Genomic DNA, 27,140 nt, shown 5'->3' with positions numbered 1-27,140 from the left:
CACATTGGTTTTTATTAGTTTGTAGAAGATTATTTATCAATATGAAAAGAGATACATCACAAGAGAATGTTTAAATGATAGTATCTTCACACCAGCTATCAGAAAGATCAACAGATTTATTCTTAAGAAATATATGGATTAGGTTTAACTATTCTTTAAATTTTAGTATTTCTCCAGTTTTCCTCTTTTTGTTCTAATGGTAGAAGCACCAACTCTGTAACCATAAAGATTTCTAAAACTACTTGTTTCATTTTCACTGAATCGATTTTTTTTTTTCTCTAGGACTTGTAAAGCTGCTTGTATTTAAGTAAAAAAAGTGTGTGGGGGAGAAGATACTAAAAACCCTGCAACAATAAAGAAGACCAAATTCCTTTAATACTAGTTAGTGCCTATATTTTACCTGTCCTTAAACCAGAGATTTGCTGGATTTCTTCTTTATAATGATGGGGATACACAACATCTCTAGACAGCCTGTTTGGTTGTTTGCATAGTGACCTTTTTTAGACTGAATTGCTATTCCAGATGTAGTGCTGACCCTTCCTTTCTAAAACTCTTCTCTTGCTGGAATCCAGGTTCTCTTGTGTACATCTTGTTCTGTGTATATGGTGCACAAAAAAACCCCATGATTGTAATTATTAGTGCCTGGTAGAACATAATTCATTATCTTGTGCATGTAACACTTGCTGTATTATATCTCAGGAGAAAAAGAAAGCTGACTCATGGTCAGGTTCCTGTCCGGTATCTCTTTGAGATGCTTTTCATCATAACAAAATGACTGGTTAATCCCTATTTCAGATAGATGTGTGTATATATTCCAGAAGTTTGGGGATATTCTGTTTGTGTTAGTGAATTTTATGTTATTCCTTTTGGAGCACTTATTGCTACAATTAATTTTAAATTAAATCCTCAAAAATGCTTATAACTGCTTCTAGCTGCAGACTATATATGCTATTGCGGTTTATTATCAAGTTAATGACAATATTGCATAGAAGCACCACTGGGAGCCAATCTAAAATGCCCATTCATTTTGAATAGAGTAGTGTTGGTGATACAGTGGGGAAGCTGACTTTCAAAGAATTAAAAGACTTAAATCTCTTTAATTAACACAGAAAAATTAAATGGCATGAGAATGAGAGAGGGAATATTTGTGTCCTTGGCAGAAGAGCTATATGAAGCCAATCAAATGGAATAAAAAACCAGTTTGATGTAAACTTTTGAATGTTAGAAGAAACAACGTTATGATCTGGATTGTTCTGTAAGATACAGCCAAGATCAGTAAAGGAAATACTACACTATATGTTCAGTAAACATTCACAGAGCCCACCATCTGTTCAGGATAAAGGAGCTGAGTTAGTATGGAAGTTTAAGGGGCTTGGTGGTGTTTGTGGTTTTGTTTTGCTTTTAATGTTCTCTTCAAATTTTATCCATGCCATATCAGGAATGATCCCACTTACTACCTTTTTGTTTTTTTTCCCAAACAGCTATATTTGAGGTTATATTTCCATAGTAAGGATAGAAAAAAGTGAGCAACTGAAAAAGTTGTCAAAATAATATTAAGTTGTATGAAGTACATGAAAGGGAACACTGATGAATATGGGCCTTTTAAAACTGGAGTTGACCTGAAATACAACGAGGGCCATTTCTCTAATGTACATACTGTTTGTCCTAAAGCAAACAAGCATACAAGTAATTTCTTCAATACAGACTTAGTCTATTTGCCACTTGGCAAATATTTTCCATTTTATTTTTCATTTGTGCTATAATCACCATGATTACATGTGCCAATTGTATGAATCTGTGTGGCAACTGAAGCACTTTTATTCATCAGTACCTTTTAACAAAGGTCAACACAGTTCTACTCAGTGTTAGCTTTTATTTCAATTTTGGGCAACCAGTGAAGGGAGGAAAGATGGGCCTATGAAGAAACAAACATTTTTTATTAACATGTTTATTTTTACAATTGATTTCAGTGAAATAAATTCAGTAAATACAGGAACCCATGTTAATGGTCTTTTAAATATCGTTTAAGTCTTAAGAGATTTTAATTTCATTTTTTTTTTATAAATGTTTCCACTTTTGTTTTGAGACAGAGCTAAAGTTCATTCTCACAGGATTTAGGTTCATTTTGATACCTGCCTAGTGCCTTGGTAAACTCAAAAGGAATTGCAAATAGCAGCATTGAAATTAAGAAGGTAAAAAATTTCATCTGAGTGGGAGGGGAAATACTTTTAAAAGATCAAGGGCAAGAGTGTTCTAAATTCCTTGAACTAGCTATTTTGGGGTTTTCATTCTCTAAGGAGTCCTAAGGGTTGTAGAAAGGAATAGATTTTCAGGGCTACTTTTATTTGGAGAAATACTGAGTTTCAAGCAATAAACAAAGAAATGTTCTGCTTTCCAGCTTCTCAGCTACAGAGGGACTATCGTTTCAGCCAAATGTTCGAAGGAAGTGAGTTAACATTTTCCATCAGAATGTTAGCTTCCTCTACAGCAAATATCACTTGTCAGAAGCATCTTTTCTCATTTTTCACAATCAAGTAGGAAACACCTTGTTTAAATGCATTTGTATTTCTCTTTCCCTTTGCTGGCTGTTGGAAGGATAAACTGTTTTCTACATATAGCAGTGAGACAGTGGTGGTAGGACATTTTGATTTTTTAAATTATTACTGTTAAAACTAATTCCTCATTGGGTTTGGGCAATTTACTTCAACCTCTTTTGATGCATCATTTGATCTATGAGCTGGGGAAAGCAGCAGTAGTTATTATTTCATGTGGCAGGAAGACTAAAAATTGAACTTTTCAAATACAATACTGTATTTGGGATTATTTTTTTAGTGCTTTAGAACAGGTAAAATAAATCAATAAATCAACCTAACTGTAGTATGGGTGTCTAATAATATCTAGTTCTGATTCTTTCTGCTCTGATTGAAGTTCTGTCCTCCTCTTAACCTTTAATTTTGTGTTTAACTCTCTTTGAGAGAAAATGGCTTGATTAAGGAGCATCCTTCTAGTGAGCAGAAGCCTTTTCCAGATAAGTCCTCAGTATCTCCTCTAGAGTTCCCTTTGTCTTTCTGGTGCTCAAGGAAAACCAATTATCACCTAATGTGGCTGCCAAAGGAAAATGCAACTTTCATCTCTATGTATAATACATAATTCTTCTATACCAGGATAGAATACTTCCGTCAGAAGGGACCTACAGTTACCACCTTGTCCTGAGCAACTCAGGGCTGACCAAGTGTGTTGCAAAGAGCATTGTCCAAATGCCTCTTAGACAGGCTTGGGGCATTGGCCACCTCTCTAGGAAGCCTGTTCCAGTGTTTGACCACACCCTCAGTAAAGAAATGCTTCCAGATGTCCAGTCTAACCTTCCCTGGTGCTGCTTATATGTTTTAGGGTAGGCAGTAATTTTTGTTAGACTGGTAAGGCTGGAAGTGGTTAGCCAGTTCTTCAGGCTGGAAGCAGAGATGGAGTTGTCCTGGGTGGTGCTGGCTTTTGCTTTTGTATTGCCCAGTTGGTGGTGGCTTATTGCCCTCTCTATGCTTCTCTGGAACTCTTCACCATCTGTTTAACCAGGCCTGTACTTTGTGTGCTTGTCTGTGAGCATGTTGTTGGAGACAGTGTCAAAAGCCAGGCACAGTAAATTGCATCCATTATTCCCCCTTCTTCTGCTAAGCAAGTCCGTGTTTTGTAGAACCACAACCTACCCATCGTAAATCCATGCTGACTGCACTTGATGACCACGTTATCCTTCAGATGTTTGAAAATGCTTTTTTTCTGGGCTAACTTGCTGTAAGACCTTCCAAGAACTGAGGTGAGGCAGAGCAGCCTGTAGCTCCCTAAATCCTTCTTCTTGTGCCTAAGATAGGAGTGATTTTCTTTTTTTTTTTTTTTTCGTTTTTTTTTTTTTTTTTTCTTCTCAGTCCTTTTAGCAACTATGAAGTTTATGAAGGAATAATTTGGGGAAAATCTCTTCCGTAATCTTGGTCAGAAATATGTTTCTATGTATGAAGGAAAACCTACTTATTCTTTCAATTTTTTTTCCATGTTCCCACAACTTTAATTCTTCCAGCAAGTAAAATGAAAGACTATCTTGCAAATTTACCAAGTGTGTATTTCGCTTACTCAGCTTGTGTATACCAAGAGTTAAGAAAAGCCTGGAGAAAACAGGTATCCTAAAATGTACTTTCATTTAAAGGAAAGTACAGGAAGCTGCTGTAGGAGGCTTACCTAAGCTCTTCTATAATACAAGAGTGCTTGCTGTTTCTTGGCTTCACTGTTTCAAACGTGAGCTAAATCTAGTGAGATGTACATAATGGAGCTGTATTTTGGGTATATGATTGCTAAATTAAACAGCGCTATTGCCCTGCTTCTAAAGGCTAAAGATAGGAGCTGATACAACAATGGTAACATGTAGGTCTTCTGCTAAGTTACTCTTTTTTTTTTGTTCCCATGAATGTGTCTAATTGCAGCATTGATTGAAGTTGCACCTTCACAAAAAGGGAAAATTGACTCCTGCTGAGTGTAGGTGGGAGTTTTGGTTTTTTATCAACAAACCATCTGCTTCTGTGTATACTGAACACATGTTGAATGTTTTCTTGAAAATAATGTGACAATTGAGGCAATAAACAAGTTCTACTTCCATCTAATTCTGATAACACAGTTAATCTATCTGCAAGTTTGATCTGATACCATCACTGACAGAATTAAAAGTTGTTCTACTTTTATTACTCCCTGGTTTATTTTTATTTCAGGCAAACTATGATCTTATGTGACAAGAATGCTTTTGTTTTAGCCATGGATTTAAAGGGAGGGGGAAGGGGGACGTGAGGTGGCTTCTGTTTATCTTTTTGGTTTTCTCATTACCTCAGCTGTAACAACAGGAGCACTGTTGTAAAGATCAGCTGTGCTTTTGCCCAGGTAACTAGAAATTATAATTGGATAAAAATATAACTTTATAGGCTTTTTTTGTATGTAAATATCCCCCATGCTAAGACTTTAAGTGGGTCAGTGAATGAAAGAAATTCCCCACAATGTTAAGCTGTATGACTTGGCTAATGTGAGTCTTTATTGGCTGGCACTGGCTGACATTATTTATCTGTTACACTATACATATTGTAAATGCTTAATTCCATTTTATATTTTAGGCCTAAAAATATCTGGAGGGAGATTAAGTGGTTCAACAAGTAACGCTCTAATGGATGACAGAGACTTTCCACCAAATGATCTGCAAATAGACTCAAAGGACAGTCTTCCTGCTAACTATAGGGTAGAAAGTTTGGCATCTCATTTGATTCCTTCAGCTGATGAAAATGAAAATCAACTTGACAGTGATGGGAATGAAGTTCTGATCAGTAGTAGCATTGCTATGGGACGACAAGATAAAGGTGAACAGGATAACATCAATAATAATGAGAATATGGACAGTGGAGACTGGATCCCAAGCTGTAAGGAAAGTGAGACTGAGAGAAGCTCTGTAAATGTCCATATGGACCCTCAGCTGGAGGAAAAGCCTATTACAGAAAAACAGCCAGGTGGAAAAAGAAGTCCAAGAAGCAAAAGAAGCTCCAATAAAAAAGCTAAAGGTACTTCATTTAAAATATTTTTGTTCTGTTTATTTCAGAAGTAACACTGTAGTTTAAATCTGTGACCTGATAAGAAATATATTTTAGGTGTTGTACTAATTATTTTTAGCATTTCACTAAAGGTTTGGTGGGTTTTGGTTTGTTTTACTTTTTTCTGTCCAGAACTGCTATCAGTCTTCAATCAGATTCAACCGTACATGTTTTCACCTTCTATATTTTAAACAGGGGCTGTGTAGCAAATGTAACACATCAAGTAAACAGAAGTAGAGGGACGTACTCAGTGTCAGTATGGAAACTGGGCTGGTGTCCAAATCAGGGTGGACAGAAATTCTGGCATTACCGTTTTACTCGTTTGAACATCGTGGTCAAGTGCAACATTTTGGTGTCTTGATCCCATGTCAACATTTGAAATCTTGTCATGACTACCAAATAGCTTGATCTTGCCCTGCTGTTGTAAAATTTACTTATGTTTTTCAAAGCTTACCAGATAGACCAAGGTTGTGTGTTTTGGGTAACAAACTGTTTAAAAATGTGTTCCTACCAATTTTTGATGTTACTTTTTCTTTAGATATTTTGGATGTGAATTGGATAAGGAAAATGTAATGTTTATTGCATGTTCTTATTTGAAATCCTTCTTCCCTTTTTGAAGGAGTAGGATTTAGTGTAACAGAATGTGTTATATTTGGTTTTTGCCATACATTCTAAAGCTTATGTGTCATTGTGCTGTATATATTAATTAAAATCAGTATGTTTCATGCACAGGTTTCTTTGAAAGAACAGCTGATTCATGTGTGCTTTTTACCATGCATTTTAAACTAAATCATTTTAAAATATAATTTTCCTCCTAAATGGCAAGTATTTTTGTGACCTAATCAGAAAACTGATTATTATTTTAAGGGATTATAGGAAAGGAGGGAAGCCTTGCATTTCATATCTTGCACAAATAGGCAAAATCTGAAAAGAAAAATTATATTTTCTGGTACAGATAAGAGTATTCTGAAATCTGTCATTACAGGGAGAATGTTTTCTGAATAACTTTCTTCAGCACTTAATAAGTAGATCTATTTCACCCATAGATTTAAGTTTTAATAACATAATAATATAATTAAAATGAGATTGGCAGAAGTAATTGAGAACCAGTCGTCTGTATGATGGGAATAACAAAAAACAAGTTGATGAAAAGTCATACATACATGTTGACATAGGTATGTGAAGCACAATAAGAAGAAGAAAAGGAAAAAAACTCACCTAAACACTGGAAGTTAAACTTGGCTCATATTCTTTCTCCATTAGTTTGTATTCTTGTTGAATTAACTGGTGCAGAAATACAGCAAAATGAGCTGTGCACAGTAGATTGAAGTTTTAAGACAAAAATTAGAATCCTGAAAATGCAGAAAATTTCATGGAACAACCTGGCAATGTTGGAGACAACACAAGAGAACATCCTGTCTGCAAAACTCTTTAGAGTTTTGTTGAATTCTTATTAATAAACTCGTTACTTTATTAGTAAAGAACTTCGATTGTTAAAGAAGAAGATCAAAATACAAAATTACATTGTATCTCCCATTGTTTATGGGCTAATATACATTTAGTAATTTTTTCGATAACTCTCACGTGATATTTCTTCTGTTTTCACTAAATGCAGTTGACATTGTCACTATTTCTTGATGTTGCAAATGCCTTTATTTTAGTGGTAATTTTCCATTTAATTTCCAGCACCAGCTATTTTAAATGATTCCTGAATATCTCACTACATCCTCTACATAAAGGTCCAAACTTGCTTTCTTCTCTTTATACCAACTCAGAGATAAGGAGAGAATAATCAAACTAGAGTGGAAGATTCCTGAGTGGGTGATGGCAGAGTACCACACAAGCAAGCTGGAATATCAAACTAAATACTTGCATGGCATGTATTGTTGTGATTTTTATAAAAAATTATTTTAAACTGTTGAGAAATCATGGATGAGTTACTTTGACTCATAACTAAGGAAGAGATTTATGAATCTTTTTCTCCTATAAGCACTCCTGTTATGATTGCTGTTAAATGTTGCCATTCTAGAAAAGATGACATTTGACTTCAAAAGCATGTTGTTCATATTCCTCTTCTTGCTAGTGACTAAAGCAATTTATGTGGAAAATTACATTTTAATCATTTTTGTTTACTTGTGAGTTGCTCAGCAGAATATTGGTCATCATTACAGAAGGCAATCTTTCGCTCTCAACATGTTTTTACTTTAGAAGAAAGAGCAAGTACTCGCACTTTCAATGTGTCTGAAACCTTCTAAATAGTTGTTTGTGAAGAATAAACAGTAGTAAGTTGGATTATTATCTGTCTGTATATGCTTGGGATCTGTTGAAGCTGAAATTATCCTAGCTTCTCCTATCAGTAGACTGGAATGCAAGTTTAACAGTCACTGTAGCTGCTTGTTGATCCTTCTGGTTCAATATTCTTCCCATCAGAGGCCAACAGAGGATTTGTAGGTGAGAGTACAAGGCAAAGGCAAACATGTAGTGATTTGTTTGCATGTTCTGCTCTCTATCTGCAGCAATCTCAGGACTTCCTCAGGTGGAAATTGATGGACTGTAATACTTCAGAGTGAATTTGTCACCTGACTTACAGTTGCTTTTTGCATCCATTTCAGTATCCTGGAGTAAGCAGTTCCACGGTTTAATCTATTTATTGTTGGAAGAAGCATCTCCTTTTATTCCTCTTGATGCTGTGGGAAATTGAGTGGGGATGGACAAGTCTATAACTCCTAGATCCCAATTTTTTCTCACATTCTTTTGTATACTCATCATAGTTTTGAATGTACTATGATTATATCTAGTTAGGGAGGACTGGTGACCAAAGAATGCATGTACATTTTAACTGAAGAATTTAAACTTTGGTGATTATTCATAATGTTATTCCTTGTAAAGAGTTGCACTAACTTTAGTGTGGTAGAGATAGTGATTCATCAAGTTTAATCTGTTCCAATATATTTTTGTATATATGAACTTCAGATTATCCATATTCTCTGAAAATAAGTTCATCTTTTTTCAAAAGGTCAGTCCTGGCATAACTTAATATTGTCAAATCATTGTATGATTCCTTAACATAGTATAACATGGTAACCTGCACTCAGTCTTTTTTCCCCAAGTTAAATTCTGCAACATATGCTTTTTCTGTAAATTATTCCACTTATTTCTTATAGCAGCTTGAAGGTGGACGAAGGAACAAAGTGTTTGGGATGGAACTGGAATTGAAGGAAATAAAATATATTAATATAAGATAGTTAAATTACATGAAAATTCAAGCAATGTTATTTAATTTAGGGTTCTGTACCAAACTAAACAAGATTTTGAGCTTGCTCATTTAAAGTTATATCTTTACCACCAACGCATTTATCTCAAAATCTCTTCTTTTAAAAATGAATAGTTTTTAAATACTTGCTGGTCTTTTTTCTTTTTTCCTCAGTAGTTCTTGAATGAATCAGTCTGAAACAGCTTTCTGTATTGGGTACCAAAGAATGTTTAAAAAAAGAGATTGCCATATGTTTTCTGTACTAGACACTTCTGTCACTGGTGACTTAAGCTAGTGCTACTGAATATGAAAATTCAAATTCATATAAAAAACAGAGGGCAACATCCATAATTTTATTTTGATAGCAAATCACTCAGGCTTGCACCTTGGATTCATCCTCAGGTGGGTAACAAAGAGCATCTTAATTTCATATAGTTGCAGTACTGAAAAAGAAAAAAACCTGAGACATACTGAAAAAATGTGGGGTTTTATTCAAAAAGTGTGTCAACATTTGATCTTCTTTAGGCAAATATGGGGCTGCTTCTGTGAGCTGTTTGGGAAATGGAGAGAAAGTTTGCTTCTCTCCATTTCTTAGGAAATATTGGCACACCCATCTGGGTGTAGAAGTGGTCACTTGAAACATTTGGGAGTCTGGCAGAGGAAAAACTCGAGCCTGGTTCTTTGCCGTGGACCTGCTGAGTGCTCTGGCCACGGATGCCTTCTGTGTCTTTTTGCACACATTTTCATAAAGGCTTTGGTTCCATGCTAGGGTGAAGTAAATATCATTGCTTTATAACATGAAAAAAATTTCATCCTTCCTTATTAAAAAAATCAGAAATATATGTATGATACCTGTATCTAGAGAAAAAAAAATCCATCTGCTTTGGACAGTAAGATTGATTGATTCCTGGAAAAAGTAGAGCACTGTTTTCAAGAATGGGGGGAAAAAAATAGAGATCCTAGCCCATCACATCTTTATGGTGAAATAGCATTACTAAGTGTTACAATAAACGTTCTTTGTTTTAGTGCTGCTAAGGCACAAATACTATCTTGGGTTGTGTTGAAAATCAAACAAGTTAAAATTAATGCACATAACTGTGAGGCCTCACTTTCAAAATCAGGGAAGAAATTTGAGGGCAAGTTTTAATTCTGAGTGACAGTTCAACCATATGTACAAATAATAATGCAGTTTATGAACTGTGTTAGCAACAGTATCATGAAAACATTAAAATGAAGGTTTTTCATGAGAGTTGCTATTGAGCATGTTGCAGTCAATGTTCATATTTTGAACATTGTGATTATTAACTGCTTAAAAAAGTGCAGCTTGAAGTGACTTTTTGTTTCTTTGTTTGTTTTTTCTGAGAGAAATGGTTTGCCAGAACATGAGGACCCTCTTTTCTGGTTTCATGATAATGTGCTAAACAGGAAGCTGTATTTTTAAAGACAGCCTTAATTCCATCTCAAGAAGTATTTCCTGGTTTGTATCTTGCATCCAGTTGTGTCTCTTGTTGCTTTTGGCCCTCAGGAAACCCAAATAAATACCGGAAGATCAGACATGTGCCTTAATTTTGAAAAAGCAATGTTAAGTTACACCCATATTTTTTCTGGCAGTAAGCCCTGTGGAAATAGCCACCCACAGAGATTATTAGTAGTCCTAACCTGGATAGTTTACTAAATAAAGACTTTAAAATAATCAGAATGGTGGAGCATTCCATGGACAAGCTAATACCTTTCTTAGGTCCTAAATCTTAAACCTGAATCATCACTATTGGGTTTCAGAGGCGATGAAAACAGAGGGGTCTGAAACAGAGTGCCCACGCTGAGGACACAAAGATACTTGAAACAGTGCCCTCAGCTGTCCATCTTTCAAATGATAACATGATTTCAGAAAATGGGTGTAGCTGGGGACCAATACTCATTATAATTTGAGTTTATTAAAAGTTTATTGTGCACATTTCTGTGGCCAAATTCTCTAAATTGTTTTAAATTGTGGGAAGTTTTTAAATTCAGTCTTATGCAAGTGTGTGAAATGCACTGTTTTGTGGGGAAATAAAAATGAGTTTATTAACTGTTGGAATCAGCTGTAGTTTTCTGGTTGCTCTGTGTTTTATAGGAAGCTGTAATTTTAATTAAATTAATTATAGGAAGCTATAATTAATCAGAGAGCAATCTCTCTGATCTTTGTGAGAGACTGATCAAGTCAGTATATGGGTAGTTGATTTCTCCCACTGCTGCTGTCACTACCACTACCCTATACTTCTTTGTTAATCTCATATTATTTTCTCATAACTATCATATTCATGATCAAAATACACAAGTTTTGCATTTCTAACAATAAAATGTGGAATTTGCATCCAGAAAGTTTTTTTTCCTGTAATATTCTTGTATGGTTATGCTTTACATTATTTTTCATATCTCCACCTGAACGCCTGAGTTTTTTTGACGTCTGTAAAACTGGAGACAGACAACAGTGAACTGCCAGGAAATGTACCATGGAGAACCTAGTTTTCTGTCCAGCTAGAAGTTCTGGGATCTAAATTCAGTTTATACATCCTTGTGTCTTTGTTACCAACACAGATCAGCACTCCTGCCTCTTTCCCTGGACACTCAAAGAAACTATCCAGCTATGTAGGGGGGGGTCTTCCTTTTCACTCAGCAGGAAAGTCCCCTTAGACATCTCTCTCCTACAATAGAATCCCACACTGGCATCATCTGCTTCTTTCTATCCTTTAAGATCCTGCTGCCACTGTGAGCAGCCACTGTGTTATCATCTAAAAAACAGGAACCCATTGAATTGTCCTGCTTCCCTTGTGTCTGTCCATCCCCAGGACACCTCCTTGTCTGAGGCCCTTGGCAGGAGCAAAGAGACAAACTGAAAACCTCAGCCATACTGCCCTCACCTACCTGCTATTTGCCCCTTTTGAGCAAAACTGCATTCTAAGCACTTTTAGGTCATCCTGGTCTCTTATTAATAACTCTGTATAACACTTTCTAAGTGTTCTGATTTTTTTTTCCCATAAGTGAAAGCAGGGTCCCATTTAGAAGTGTACAAATATATCTGATGTATCTTACTGTGTTCTGTTGGGTAGGTGAACTGACAGTGAGACAGACCTGTCACAATTAATTTTGACAAGGCCAGTATTTAGTGTAGCAATGATGTTATGTAACATACTAGGTTTTTATTCATAATGTTCATATTGAAATTTCCTAAAAAAGCAACTCGATGTATTTTTTTTGAATCCTAACCTAAGTACTTGTCCTTTTTAAAGGCATTTCTACAGTGGGAACCACAACGATCCAGGATGAAAATGCTCTTAATACAGATACAGATTTCGTTCAGGCTGAAAGTGCTGTTGAAGTAAAGGAAAATTTTCATCCAGAAGACCAAAACCAAACATTGCAGTCTCTTTTCTCTTTGCTCCGTGAAGAGGTTGAGCAGATGGATTCAAAGATACTGCCCCTGTGTCTCCATCAGGTACTTTCTATGATTTTGGGGTGCTGCACCCAATTTTACTTCTATTTGAGACCTTTGTTCATTAGGAAAAATATGCATAAATGCAATTTATACCAATACTCATATCTAGACAGGATACTTTGATGCATAACAGATGGTCAAGGCAAATATCTCTTCTAAGATCTTCTAATACTTCTTAAATTATAAATTGCCTTGTAAGTATATTCTGTAGTTAAAGGAAACTCTTAAGGATGGGTTTCTAATTCCCCAAATGGTGAAATTAGTTTGGCAGGAAGATTTAGCAAAATCACTCTTTAATCTACCTTGAATAAGGTTTGTAAGACAGTGGTATAGTTACAGGACAGCAGATACCTGAATAAAAATTTAAGTCTGGAATTGTTTTTACTGCTGCAGACATCTTTCTAGTGTAAATTTTATGCATGAATATTAAGATGCAAGATTTTCTTAGTGTATACCTTTATATTAGCACAGTTGCCACACCTGCATGACCAAAGGGAAAACTGTGGTTTGAAAAGCAGTCTTTCTTACAAGCTGGCCAGTATGTTGCTTTTTTTTCTGGAGGTTATGATGCAGAATGAATATGTGGATAGAACTTGATGCAGTATTAATGTACAGTTGTTGTTTAGTTATGTCAGACTAACAGCAGACTGCAAGACCTTTTGCTTGGCTGTGATGTCTAATATGGGCCATATGTAGATATTATACCTGTCTGATTTGACTTAGCTGCACTGTCTTTATTTTGGAAGATATTTTGAATTTCTGAATTGCAATGCCATTTCTGCATTCTTCTTCTTTGATACAAAAAAGTAATTATATGGGAGAAAGAGGTTTCTCTTCAGGATTGCCCATTATAGATAATCTACATTGGACATAGAATTTTAAACTATTTTTTCTAATCCATGCTTGAGCGAAGATATTTGATACTGTTCCTTAACTTATGAGAAGCTTAGCTTTAGGGTTAACAATTTTTACTTTTAACCTCTTCAAATTTGGTGGTTTTTCATGAGTCAGTACAAAGGTCATTTTTGGAAAACGAGATAGGGCAAAAACTTAAAATGCTTTACAAACATCAAGGGGATCAATTGCACATGATGGAGGTGAAATGTGTTGCTTTTTAGATGAGGAAGCCAAACCCTAAGGGGAAGAACCTTTTGAGAGTCATACAGGATCTGTGACAGAACTGAGAACAAAATCTGCATATTCAGATTGAAATATGTATTTAAACACTATTTTTTTTTCCTAAAAATTATCAAGCATTTTGAATGGAGCGTTTGAAAGAAAGCTGATAGAATTTACAAGGCTCGTAACCTGTTTTTTTAATAGAGGATGGGAGAGGGGAGGATTTTAAGTTTAACATTCCTGTAAAGTGAGTCTATTAAGAATTTTTTTCCCTTTCTAGTGAATTAACCTGTCATCTTCAGACTTTTTTTTTCAGATTGCTAATACAGCCTGACAGTAACATTAAACCAAGTCTATTAAATACTCTTCTACAGCATCCTTTTTCTATTCTCTATGACAAATTTCAGTGTAAAATAAGAGCTGTGTCACATGTTCTGGAGTACTAACTATCCATGGTGTTTGTGGGAAGCCTGTATTGAAGATTTAAAGACTCTTGGATAATAAGAGTTGTTCTAAGAGTCAACTTCTAATTAAAATTGGATGTAATTTTTTTGCCTGTCTTGAATGGGATTAATTTGATTTGTTTACAGCTTTTTACAGAATCTAAGAGGTATTTTTATATAAAACAGAGGTAGAGCCTTGACAGCTCCAACAATTCTTAGGAGGCTATTGTGGACAGCAGACAAAATGTGTAGATAAAGACCATTAGAAGTCACTTAGCCATTCTCTTTCGGAGGTACTGGGCTCAGAATGGTCTAGTGGTTAGCAGTAAGGCTGAGAGCCAGGAAATAATATTTGTAATCTAGACTCCTATCAAGTTGCTGTCTTTTTTGAGCAATCATCTTCAGACTTCTACAAAAGTGCTTATTTAAGCCCTCTATATTATGACTATTTTAATTGATATATCCCCAAGATCTTGAAACTGAATTTTTGAGTGCTCCCACAGAAGTCATTGGGGAATCATCTGTGAGGTGCCTCAACCTGAATGTTCTGGTATCAGTGTACCTGCAGTCCTGGACACATTTTGCAAGCTCTGCCCTTGCCTCACCATGCATGGCAAACAGGAAGACTGCCAAAATTTGCTGTCCCCGAGGACTGATTACTTGCTGCTTGTAAAGGTCACTGGTAGTGTACAGCTCTGTGAGGTTTATATCTTTTGTATTTCATCACATTTACAAACAATGATGTTAGTATTCCTCAGCTTTTTAGGAAAGCCTGCACAGTTTTGTAACAAGCACAAATAAGTTATTGTTGCAATTCTCAAATATTTTTTGTCTACAGGGAGACAAAAGACTGTTCTTTTCTCATCAGTCAGGAAACTTCCATTTCTATTTTAACACATTGCAATGTATTGCTCAGGAGAGCACAGCAATTATATTAATTTGATCAAACATAAGGAAACATTGGTCAGGCACAGAATTCAAACTTTTGAACTGGTATCAGTAAAAATAGTACTTCTGTTGTAGATCATTTTAAAGCTTTCTATTAAGATAACTAAAAATGTTTCTGAAATAATTTTTATAGTTGTAGGAGCATAAAACCCTACTAAGGTTTTCTGTTTTGTGTAATTCTTACACAAAATCAAATCTGTTTTGTGTGAGAGGACTTACTATTTCTGTGGTCTTTGATACTCTTTTAAAACCTTTTTCCTAGAATAGGAATACATGTATTTTGTCAGAACATTCGTATTTTACCCCAACAAAATAGGAACCTGCAAACTAGATGTTTAAAGCTATGATAAAAAGTTTATATCACATCCTTACCACTGTCATGAAAATCATAGATTCTTAATTTTTTTTTCACTTTTGCAGATAGCTGAGACCTATTTTCAAGAGGAGGAATGTATCCTTTTACTTGCAGAAATTGTTTAAAATAATTGTTTAAAATTAAAATAATGTGGTGTGCTTTGCTGTTAACTCACATCTGCTGGGTCAGGGTTATAAGGAAGTGAAGGACCATAATTTACCCATGAGTGAATACACAATATGCTAGCAAATCCTCCTTAATCAAACAACTGGAATGTGAGTTAAGGGATAAATTCACTTCCAACAGCTGTACTGGTGCAGTCATTAGTAGCTGGACATAAGCAAGGACGTAAGAAAATATTTTCAAATCACTTTTGTTTTTATGAGATAACTTCTATTCTAAATATTAGTAACTGGGAAAATGTCCAATTTAGAAATAGGATATGTATTATATCAAATAGGGTACTTCTAGTAATGATAAAATTGGCACAAGAGTTGATTGGAATATGTACTAAAAATGTCTAGATTGGAATAAAAATACCAAACACATGGAGCTGAGCTCAGCAACCTGCAAACAATTGCAAAATGGTGTTTGACAAATGCTAATTAGTCAAAATGATATCAAGGTAGTTTGAGAAATTGTTGTAGGAAAATATGGGTAATTGCATCTGGGAACAGTTTAGTAGTCCAGTTTATTTTGATTTGTTCCTAGATAATGCAAGTAAGTTTGGTCAAAAAATTGTAATAGTTGAACTGCTGGTAATTATTCTGATATATTTCAGTAATTGTGTGAGAGAATGATAATATTAAACCTCAAAGTTAAGTTAGAATTTTAGAAAAGGTGGACTGGGATTTCCTCTTTGCTTCAAAGGGAAAGTGATCAGATTATAAAAAGAAGATGCCAGTGGTAAGCCCTTAAGGTATATGTGATTCATTAAGATGCATCATATATTGCAGAATTTGTGCATACAGATTATTTCTTTATTTTGTAATTTGTACAAACAAAATACAGCAAATAGGCAATTGTTTAGCATGGTAAGTAACAAGGCATAAGAAACCTAAACAAATTAGGTTAGCATGTAGATAAAACCAGAGAACTAACAGTTGCAATGTTATAAAAGCAACATATAAAATGAAATATCCGTCACTGTTTTAGAGGACTGCACTTTTGTTTTGGTCCTCCTAATTTAAAAGTGTCCATCAGAAAATGTGAATTGCACAGCACAAATTAAAGGCATGGAAAAATGCTGTAGTAAGTTCTGATGCAGTGGGGGATACAGTAAATTTAAAATATAAATGGCATGGTAGAAACAGTTCATCTTTCATTGGAGTTGCTTTAATTGAAAGGCATTCTATTTAAAGATGATCAAAGGAAATATTTTTTAATGCAATGTACACCTGATGTGTGGAATTCAACACCACTATATAATACATATTTATGAAGGATATCTCCACTGTACCTCCAGCCATCAGTTTCCTGAGGTTAATAAAGAACTTACTTGATCATGTTGCACTGTATTAATTATCCATGACAGACATTTTAATTCATCCAGTGTGGAAACTCATATTAAAAATAATTCAGAGTTTGTTGCATTGATCCTCTAAGGCTCTCTCTGTGATCTGTAATTCTGTTTTTAATAACAGATTTCCTGAAGACAGGGGATATTCTTTCCATTAATATTGTTGTTCATAAGCCATGCTGTTGTATGAGGCTAACCAGAATAACAAGTACTGGTTGTGTTTTTGTAATAATTACTCCAGTGTTTTAATTAGCATGAATAATGGAAAGTGGGTTTTCTGTATTACTAAGAACCTCATTCGCTGTACTTCCATCCTCATTGTATTGTAGAATTACATTTCAAATAGCTGGTAAAACAGCTTCAAACAGCACAACTAACAACTCAGGCTTAGTGGAAATAGCATTATCCTGACTATAGTAAAATATGTGACTATCAGTATACTTTTGTGAATATATTGATAACCCTAAGCATGGGGAAGGAATTGTTCATATAGAAGAAAAGCGAACAGAATCTTCAGGAAGACAGAAGGTAAACTTAGCAGTCCAACAGTGTTGCATACAATGGTTGAAATGGGGGGAAGGTATTTTTCAAAAGTTGAAGTTGGATCAATTGTTTTAATACTGTCTCCAACTGTTCATAGAAAGGAGTCATATTTTCAGTTAGTCATGGTTATTGGCGTGTAATTGTATTTCTTGCAAGATATGTGCTGGTATTTGTGTCATTATTTTGCTTTTTGTTTCCCAGAGTTTTAATTATTTTTGTAAAGTTTTCAGCATAATAACATCTCAGTCATTTATTTTCAAGAAAAATCTTTTGTTGTGCTTCAGGCACGTGGGAAGAGGTACCTGCTGAAAAGAATAGGATTTTCATTTTCATTTGCATGTTTCTCAACTTATGTTACTTCTTGCCTGCCGTTTTCATGTCTGCTGTTTTTTCTTTCTTGCACAGAAATCAGGATCTAGCCATTATTCATTTTGATTCACTTATTTCAAATTTCAAGTGTGTAAGTACTTCCCTTGCAAACATGATGCCATTTATAAGTAAGTCATGCCATGTCCACATATATGTGCATTTGCCTTTAACCTTCCATTCAGATGAGAAGGCCATGAAGTTCATTCAGCTTGAACGACTTTATCATGAGCAGCTGCTTGCAAATCTGTCTTCCATACAGGAACAGTGGGGTGAGTACCAGATAAACTAATATGGTAGAAGAAAGACTTTAGTTTGTATTTCTAAATAATACATTTCCAGGATAAAAAAGTTAAATAGCAAGAGCGGCATTTATATCAGAATTTCTCTGAGCTTGTTACAAGAAGAGTATTCCTGCTTTGGATTTGTTTGCACACATTTAGTTATAAATGTGGAAATAGTTTGTAATTCATTATTCTGTTAATCAAGATTTTGATCCTCAATTTTTTCAAGCTCATTTTTGGGTTAGGATTGGTGGGTGTGATGTGATGAAAATAAAGTGTCTTCTGAGAGAATAGGATGCTGTTCTACATAGTCTGAAACAAGACTGTAGAACATACACAGAAAAGTTGTCAATATTTCTCCATTAATTAGTTTCACCTATTTGTTTTATGTTAAGCTACTTTTATAGTATCTTGAGTAAAAAATATTTTGATTTAATGTAGAAAGAAAATGGAAAACAGCAGTTCCCAGTCCAGTTACAACACTGAGGAATTCAGATAAAGAACTGAGTGGCCAAGAATTGGAAAAGCTTACTAGAGTTTGCTCCTCTCATCAACAGTAAGTATAAGAAGGTATTATTACTCCTCAAACTAATATGTTACTGCAGCTGTTGTCTCCTTGCCATTATGGGTATTTTAAAATAATCAGTGTCAAAATAAAAGTTGCATCACTGACTTGAATTTGGTTATAAAGTGGTAGTTCCTTCTGATATGTAGCTAAAATATTTTTACCATCAGTTTTCATATTGTTTTAATGTTGTTTGAAGAATTCATGAAGACTAAGTCTGAACTCGTTTTAGCAAATCATGAGTTTTCCAGAACTGGAGTTTTGAGTTTTATTATTACAACCAAAGGAAATACTGAATAGTGTTAATTTAGGAAGAGAGAGACTGTAGAACTAATGATGGTATTCATGTTTAATACCTATTGGTTTACTCATTGTTTCAAAATGCAAGTGTCCAGCATCTCACACTTCAGCACCCTTACGTACCCTATAGGCTTTTTCTCCCAAATTTCCACATTTTAGGACAATTCCTTAATGCTTAAAGTAGTTCTTGTTACCTTCTATTAATTTCATATCAGCTGCATTTACATGAAACAGTAATTCTGTACTTTCCTTGCATGACAGTGTTCTGAACAGTGAAATCTCAGTTGGTAGCTGCTTTGCCTGATCCATCAGCCTCCAGAATCAGTTGTATCACAGTACAACAAACTTGTGGGCAGTGCCTAGGGTGCTTTTCTGGGTAGTAACACGTATGGGATTGTACCCAGCAGGTAGGAGGAGGAGATCTGTTCCTTCATGTACGAATGTCCTACTGTCCCGGCATTGATTTTAATGCACAGATGGAAAAAATCATACGAGCTGCCACTGAAAAATGATCAGCCAACAGCAGTAAGGAAACTACATTCAAAGCCTGCCTGTGACAGGCAAGATGCTCTCAATTAGATGGGGAGAGAGAACTTTCTCTAGTACATTTGCATTGGCTTAGTCAATATGGATATAACAAAAGCCAAAATGCTCCTGTTGCTCATAAAGATTTGGCTATCAATTTTTTTCTTCTGGGTGATGGTACCAAAGTTTGAAAACACCCCCGCTGATTCCCAGAATCCATGCAGGGATTTTTCATGTGTATTCTGAATGCCTTTGGGAGGGAGCCCCTGGAGAGGTTTTCCTGCATTCCCACAGGACAGGGGGCAGGTGTGGCACTGGAGCTGCAGGTTTGCTGCTGCTGAGAGGTTGCAGTGAGCGCCTGCGGCTGCCCCAGCCCGCATTTCCCTGCATACGACCTGGTGAGCCCACAGAAAGGCTGAGACTCAGGTCTGCTGTGATTTATGTGCTGCAACAAGCAGCACCTCCCTGTTGTCACCTGGGTTGTCACCTTGTCGAGAATAACTCTGCTTTCTCCTTCATTTCAGTTTTGAAATGTCATTCCCTGCTCTGAGAAACCCTGCAATTTGATAAAAATTAAGGCTTGTGTTCATTTGCCATGATCAGTGCTCTATATGTAATACTGTTACTCTTTCAAACTCTCAAGGCAAAAGCCTATTTGCTTTTATTGTTTCATATAGAGGGTTTTTCCTAAGCTTTAAACTCATTTTACTTTTTAATTGAAATTACACTTTAATTTTTAATGAATAGCATGCAGGTCTTGGAAAATGTGAGCATTTTGCTTTTTTAATTGAAAGTAATGTAAATTTTTCTGATACTCAAGTTTTGTAGCTACATACTGGACATGTTTGCTCTTTAAAGATAGTTTTGAGTGTCCTTTATTTGAATTTTAAATGGTAAAATTTAAAAGGCAATGTAACTTTTTGAAGTTTTTGTTAGACAGTATGAACATCAGTACTCTTCCCTTCTCTCTCTAATTTTTTTTCAGTAGCTTTAAATAAAATGCTCCACATTTTATCTTCATTGCTGTATGAAAGATGCCAAGGCAGATTGTGTGTGATAAATCACATTGTGCATGAATCTGTATCCAGCTGGCAAAGTCTACCCTGACTGTGAGCAGCATTGATTCACCTGTGAATCTGAATGGAGTCAGTGGGAGCTGCTGTACCTTACAGAACCCAGAAAATGTCCCAGTCTGTGGAGAGGGGAGATAGATTGAGGAATGAAAAGTCCTCCCCAAAAAAACTCTTTTACAGTGATCCCTGTTTTAAATAGTAGTAGATATCAAGTTCTTTTATGATTTTTTTAAAGTTGGTAGAGTTTCTTCTGGGCATAACTTTTCACAGGAATGTACATTTCTTGATATGTTGCAGTGAATTTCCTTCTGACAGCTTTCTCATTTAGGTGGAACAATATTAGGGGTAATTTGTCTTCTGATAATATTCATGCAAGCACAGATCTGTGCTTGAAGGTATGCTAGCAGGCTGACACTTTCAATGGAAGAAAAGTTCTGTGCTAATTTTAGAGCAGAGCAAAAGTTTCTAAGATTTCACTTGCATTTATTATGAAGAATGTTGCCACTAGGTTGTTTAATTTATTCTTTTTTCCTTTATTGCTGCAGGCCACAGGCATCCAAAAATAAGGTAAGCAGCTGGTTAATTGAATTCTGCTTTGTCAAGAATTGGTAATAAATATATTTTAAATATTAGATAAAATCTTTCAAGTTTAGAAGTTTTTTAAAGTTTGAATGTCTCAAAAAGCTATAGCATTCCTGTTTAATTCTAAAAATTACAGGTAATACTATCATATTTTACAGCTAGTAGCTGCAGAAAATACATGGGAAAGCAGTTGTTTACCTCAGTTAATGGCATCCAGAACTTTAAAGGAAAGAGAAGCTACTGCTTTTAAATCAGGTATGTGTGTATGTATGTACATGTGCATACATTTGTTTTAAATATTACACTGTAATGACATATTCCTATAAATAAAACAAGCTATTTCATTTGAAGCTACAGCATTTGTTGGATCTCTACAGATACACAAATGGGTGATTTATTTTTCCTCAGCACAATGGATAAATAATGCAATTTTAATTAGTTATCAATATTCATAACTGCAAAGTAATTCTAGCCTCTATCAAAAAAAAGTCTTAAATGTGCATGCATTTATATTAGCTTATGTAAGCTTCAAAATTATATGAAACTAGAGATAATAATTTGTATGAATACAAATATATGCTAGTTAATCAACCTGATGGCAGACATTCTGAGGTGTGGCAATGGAGTATAGTTAACAATATCAGTAACTATTTTAATTTACATGCAGTGTACTGATTTTGAGATGCATTTTTCTGAAGCAACACAAAGTGATGAAGCCTTTGGGGAGTCTTGAAGAGAAAAACTCAGTTAATTGTTTTCAGTACATACTTTTATGTCATTTTAAGCCTCATTTTCCTTTTTCTTCCTTGGGGCAGGGGCCTTTTTGTTTGAGTAATTTGTTAGAATCTTTAGGTTCTTATTAAACATTTACAAATTAGTGAATTGTTAAAATGGAAACAGAGTGGGAAAGGATATTGGTAGACAACCAGGCTGTGTTTTATCTCTCCTCTCTCTCAGCAAAAAGTTTCTGGTATTTTGTCATACTCCAGTTGCCAAAATTGGCTTAAGCTAAGTATCTTCCCTCAAAAACAGAATTCTTCAGAAGATGAGAACTGGCCTAAGTGATCCTAGGAGGTCCCTTTCAACATAAACTATCCTACAAGTATGTATCAGCCAGGATGTTCAGGAGAATCAGAAATTAATGAAGATACAGAGTCACAGTTCCCTACGTGTGTGGATCTTCCTTATCTACATGCTCTTTTACCATGACCCCTCTACTGCCTTTTCTCCACTTCTGTTCTTGTAACCTAACTAAACATAAAGCATTAGAAATATGAAACAAACATGTTCTGCAGCTCAGAAAGCAGATCAAAAGAACACAGGTGCTTTTTATTTTTGGATAGTTAGAAATTCCCATGGAAAAAAAAATAGACAATTACAGTTTTTGCTCTGATTTTATTCCAAGTGGAAACGAAAGCTTTCTGGAGAGCAGAATTTCTGAACATTTGAACATTATGAATTCAGGAGCATTTTGCGTCAATGTTGAAATACTCTAGACATAATGTGGAAGGAATTAATGATGTAAATGGATTTTTTCATGCCTTTTTCTAAATGTAAATCTTGTCAAAATACTATCAAAATCTTTGGGTTCCTGTGAAATGTTGGTAAATTGATAAAGCTATGTCATCCAATAAAAAGCAGTTCTGCTGAGAAATTTTCAGCAGTTCTAAGTACTTTCAACACAACAATAGGAATGTTTCCACCCTATCTCAAGTTTAAATGGTTGAGATTTGCAAAAAGATGCTTTTCACGAGATTAGTGCATTCTTGAGGAAGCAATGAATTCTCTCCCTGGCGAGTGTGAGCAGCTGTTGAGGCAGCATGTGGTCATTAGCTGCTGCTACCCTTCATTGTCAGTGCATCAGGAGTGTGGGGATGAATGGGTTTGGTTGCTGTCAGAAGGATTTGGGTAGGGAAAGCATCAGTACGAACCAGTACAGAAATTTGGCACAAAGGTGATTCATAGTCTGAAATATCGTTCAGATAACAAGTTGTGCCTGATCCAGCTCAGGACTAGAAGCAATATGACCACTTGGGACTGGTTCTTGATTTTGCCTGAACCCCAGCAGAATCCCGTATTACAATAAACATACAGTTCCTAATATGTATCCTTTTCAGCAGTAGCCTAAGTGCATGGGCCTTCTCACTGAAAACTTAAAATGCTTGACTTCTGCTTTTTAGGTGTTTTTTTTTCTCTACCAAAAAAAAAAAAAAAAAAAAAAAAAAGAAAAATGAAATTAAAAGTAAACATGTAAAGTTTTACTTTTCTTATACATGTATCTGCCAAACCACAGGAAGAACTACTTAACTCATTTAACTGCTTGTAGTAGAAGTCTGACTTACAGTTAGACAGGAAAAGGAAGCTCTCATGTGTTTTGAGAACTGGCTTTCATATGGATTCATATTTAATAAGAATTTATGTAGCAGTTATCAATAAGAATACATAAAATGCATTGTACCAATATCTATATTACATTGTAGAGATTGTTGCACTGTACTATAGTAGCATCTTTGAAGTAAAATCAAACTTGCCTGATAATCTGAAGCAAAAATTGCTCCATTGATCTGCTATGGTATATGGGAACATAGTTTGAGCCTCTGTAGGCAGTTGATCCTAAGAATTCACAATTCCTCTCTCCTGGGGCTACAGCAACCAACAAACAGCTTTACAAGAAGTCGTCCAGTCGAGATTCCTGGGACAGTACCTAATTAGATTTCTGCCCTTCTGAGCAAGGGTTGTGAATGGTCTGTTCTATTACATTTTACTTTCTGGCAGATTTTCACTCTGAACCTACCAACAGAGAGAATTTGGCCTTTAATACTGTGTGTGTATATTAAAAGATGAGATTTGATACATTAATTTTCCCATTAATTTCTTCAGTTTCTGACTGAAAGCAGAAACTTAATACCCTTAGTGTTAACTAAAGATAAATTAATGTGTTTCATGAAAACCTTCCTAATGAAATACTGAATTTAACAAGACCCTTAGCATAAGTTTGCAGTGTGTACATATAGTTTAGGCTCATTTCCAGGATGGGGAGAAAGTCATTATATCCTGTTTTCTTTTAGGTTCTATGGGATTTGTTTTTCATTGGGAAGATGGACAAAGATAGAGAAGTGTGAATTCTCCATTGGTAGATTACTGTAGATCAGTACTCTGTCTGCTAGGCTGTGTTGGATTAACAGGACCAAGTGGTGCCTACAGGTTCCTGTGATGAGCGAACCAAGTGTCAGTTCTAATGCAACTCTGTTAGGGGGGAAAGAATCAATTTTTTAAATTACCATAGGTGCTTTTGTTGCTAAAAAATTTTCTGTAGACACTTTGTTGTACCTCTGTCAGTCAGGCAAAAAGTACTGTCTTTGGTGGGTATGTCTTCAGTTAACCTAGTGTAGGCAAAGGCATCTTTTCTAATTAATCTTCAAGTGTTTGCCTTTACTAGCCTTCAGTCTGTAGTCGGCATGGGTTGCATGAAGTAGTTGTGAATATTGAACACTGCTGAAAATCTGATGTGAATGATTATTGCATCCCAGTTCTTGTACATCTGTGGTTACATAACAGTGCTAGGATAATTTATTACTTTCTTAGGAACAGTGCCCTGAGCTCAAGGGACACCTTTCACAGTAAAGAATCTGATTTAATTTCCGATTCCATTTAATCTTTGTTGCAGTCTGCCAACAAAGATGCTGGTTGTAATGTGGATGTATCCACTAGGAAAAATTGACAGATGGTAACAAAATCTTGTACCAATAATCCAGGCTGTGTTTGAACTCATGACCTGTATGTGAAGGGCTCAGTATCCCATTACAAATCCCTTGAGCTATCTACTCATCTGTGTCTAATTTTTAAAAAGTCCCTGTCTCACACCTATTCTTTCAGTGTTTTACAGAAGTTAGGTTTCTTGTACTCTTTCTTTCTGTTAATGACATTCTGATATTTTTTCCACATTTTGATTTGCTTGGATATTCTCTTTTTCAATTTTCAAGTTTGTCTTTTCTGTACTACCTTGTATTTCATTATCCATTAAAAGGGGGATAGTTTGGAATTTAAAAAAATTGTTCAGTACAATGAATTAATGCAAAAGTTTGTTTTAATGAATGTGACTATTTTGTGTAACAAGTTCAGAAAATAGCTCACATTTTAAGAGAGGTTTTAACAGGTGAGAAAGAACAAAATTGGCATGGAGAACTCAGTTAAGAAGGGCATTGTTTGATATCTTTATTAATCTGTTCATAAGACCTTTCTGCTCTTCACTATGACCAAAAAATGCAAATAAGCACTTTCTAAAGTTATTAATTTGATGATTGAGGCTATTACTATTACTGCAACAGTAGTCCTGTTATAACATAGTCTTAACATATTTTTTATTAAAGTATGGAATAAAAGGCAGTTTCTGTCATAGCTATCTTATTTGGATATTTTAATTCTTAACAGCCCCTTTCTCTCTTTTTAAGCCTAAAACCAGAGATTTTAATATCTAATGTTTAATATCTAATAATTTTATTATGTTTAATATCTAATAATTTCTTAGATAACTTGGGCTAAGCATTTACTCCTTCATCAGCAGATCATGCCAACAGTAGGTGAATTCACAAGCTATGTAGAACTCCTTGTGTGTCTCTGAAATTTCAGATAAGAAAAATGATTTTCATATGTATTGTAAATATGAATACTAACAAGTTGCCTCTGATTGCATTTTTAATATGTAAGCTTACTGATCCAAAAAGCAGCATCTTTTTATGCTGTCCCTTTATGGGAAATGTAATTTCTGTTTAGTTTAGTGTTAACCAAAGGAGCTAATGATATGCAAATATAAAATTTATTAAATTAGTAGGATTGCAACTTCTTTAAAAGAAATACAGATATCTCCCTAGGTGACAGATACACTGGCATCAAGGTACAGTTTTCTGTAATTAAGTGCATTTGCCTGAACTCCAGGCCTCCATGAGATGATTCATGTAAAATATCCATTAGAAGACAAGTGACTGTTCTGAAATATACTCGCTTGGCTGTATTGGGAGTAGCTTTTTTCAGAAGGACACTGAATCATGTGCTTCACCTGCAAGAATGTGTGCAAATACTTTTTTTTCCCCTGAATCAGGAGTCAGAGACTACTAACAAAAGTTATCCTGACTGTAGCATAAAATGCCTGCCCTTTATGGGAGAGCATTTTGAAGCATTAGGTTACAATGTTATCAAATCACAGTATACTCTTTCCCCCCTGGGCTGATGCTTTGAATCATTTAAAAACTCTGGAACTGTTTTCCCTATTGCTCTTAGGTACTGAAACTTGTCCTGGCATTACACCAAAGAAAGAAGATAAACAGCTGAGCGCTGTTTGCCCAGGTGAAAACAAAACTGAGAGACAGACAGAGGCAGCAAGTCTTCGGGTAGCTGCAGGAAAGGACCACATGGAGGAGCAGCACTGCAGTGCTGAATCAACATTGGAGCCACACACCCAGTCCACAGGGACAGTGGGCAGGCCTTCCTCGGGCTGTTTATCATCTGGGGATGCTGGTAAAGATAACAGTCTGCAGCTGGGGGAAAGACAGCTCTCCAAGGATGCAGTGAAAATAGAAGGGGCTGGGGAGCCTGGAGTGAAACTCCCTCTTGAGCCAATGGTAGATGCTTTGGCTTTAACAGATGATGATTATATGCCTACTGATTTGGTTCCTTCTGATAAAGATGTGCCAGCTGATAGAAGTCTGCTCAGATCAAAACATGCTGCTGGGTCTTCAGAAATTCCTAGTGGCCAGCTTGGAAATAGTGGCTTAAAGCAGCAACAGATACAGCCTGATGACAATGATGAACAGTCTTCATGGGACAGAACTGCCTCAGGTGAATGCTCTGGGTGTAATGAAGTGTCTGAGCATGAGAGTACTGACCATTCACGGGTGTGCAAGGAAATACAGAGAGCAGCAGGACAGGAGGAGAAGGTCAATAATGAACAAGAAGACTTATTTCTGAGATTTTTGAATGGTAACATAATAGACACTGAAGAATCTGCAGACTTAGGAAATCAAGAGGACTTTGACACTGTTCCAGATATTTCACCTGAACGAGCATCTTGTAACTCCCTGGAAGCTTTATCACTAGATGACAGCTTTTCTTCTCTTGATGAACTTACAAGAAGGATAGAGATTACTGAGGTAAATATTGTAAATCCTATATAATTTTTCAAGTT

At 35.5% G+C, this 27,140-nt stretch overlaps 1 protein-coding gene across 3 annotated transcripts in view; it reads left to right on the top strand.

Moving 5' to 3' along the window:
- CNST (consortin, connexin sorting protein) overlaps nucleotides 1–27,140 on the top strand; it is a 49,245-nt gene that overhangs the window by 8,664 nt on the left and 13,441 nt on the right. For 2 of the 3 annotated variants that reach the window (XM_053938388.1, XM_053938387.1), the window contains 8 exons: nucleotides 5,142–5,579; nucleotides 12,132–12,337; nucleotides 15,268–15,298; nucleotides 17,816–17,902; nucleotides 18,356–18,470; nucleotides 20,923–20,944; nucleotides 21,118–21,214; nucleotides 26,237–27,105. In XM_053938388.1, coding sequence (XP_053794363.1) covers nucleotides 5,192–5,579; nucleotides 12,132–12,337; nucleotides 15,268–15,298; nucleotides 17,816–17,902; nucleotides 18,356–18,470; nucleotides 20,923–20,944; nucleotides 21,118–21,214; nucleotides 26,237–27,105 — 1,815 coding nt within the window. In that variant the 5' untranslated portion in view covers nucleotides 5,142–5,191. Of the gene's footprint in view, nucleotides 1–4,893; nucleotides 4,915–5,141; nucleotides 5,580–12,131; nucleotides 12,338–15,267; nucleotides 15,299–17,815; nucleotides 17,903–18,355; nucleotides 18,471–20,922; nucleotides 20,945–21,117; nucleotides 21,215–26,236; nucleotides 27,106–27,140 lie in introns of those variants that run through there. The other variant, XM_053938389.1, reaches the window with a different exon arrangement.

The sequence above is a fragment of the Vidua chalybeata genome, chromosome 3, assembly GCF_026979565.1.
Source record: "Vidua chalybeata isolate OUT-0048 chromosome 3, bVidCha1 merged haplotype, whole genome shotgun sequence".
NCBI lineage: Eukaryota > Metazoa > Chordata > Aves > Passeriformes > Viduidae > Vidua > Vidua chalybeata.
This window is presented reverse-complemented; position numbering and strand designations above follow the sequence as displayed.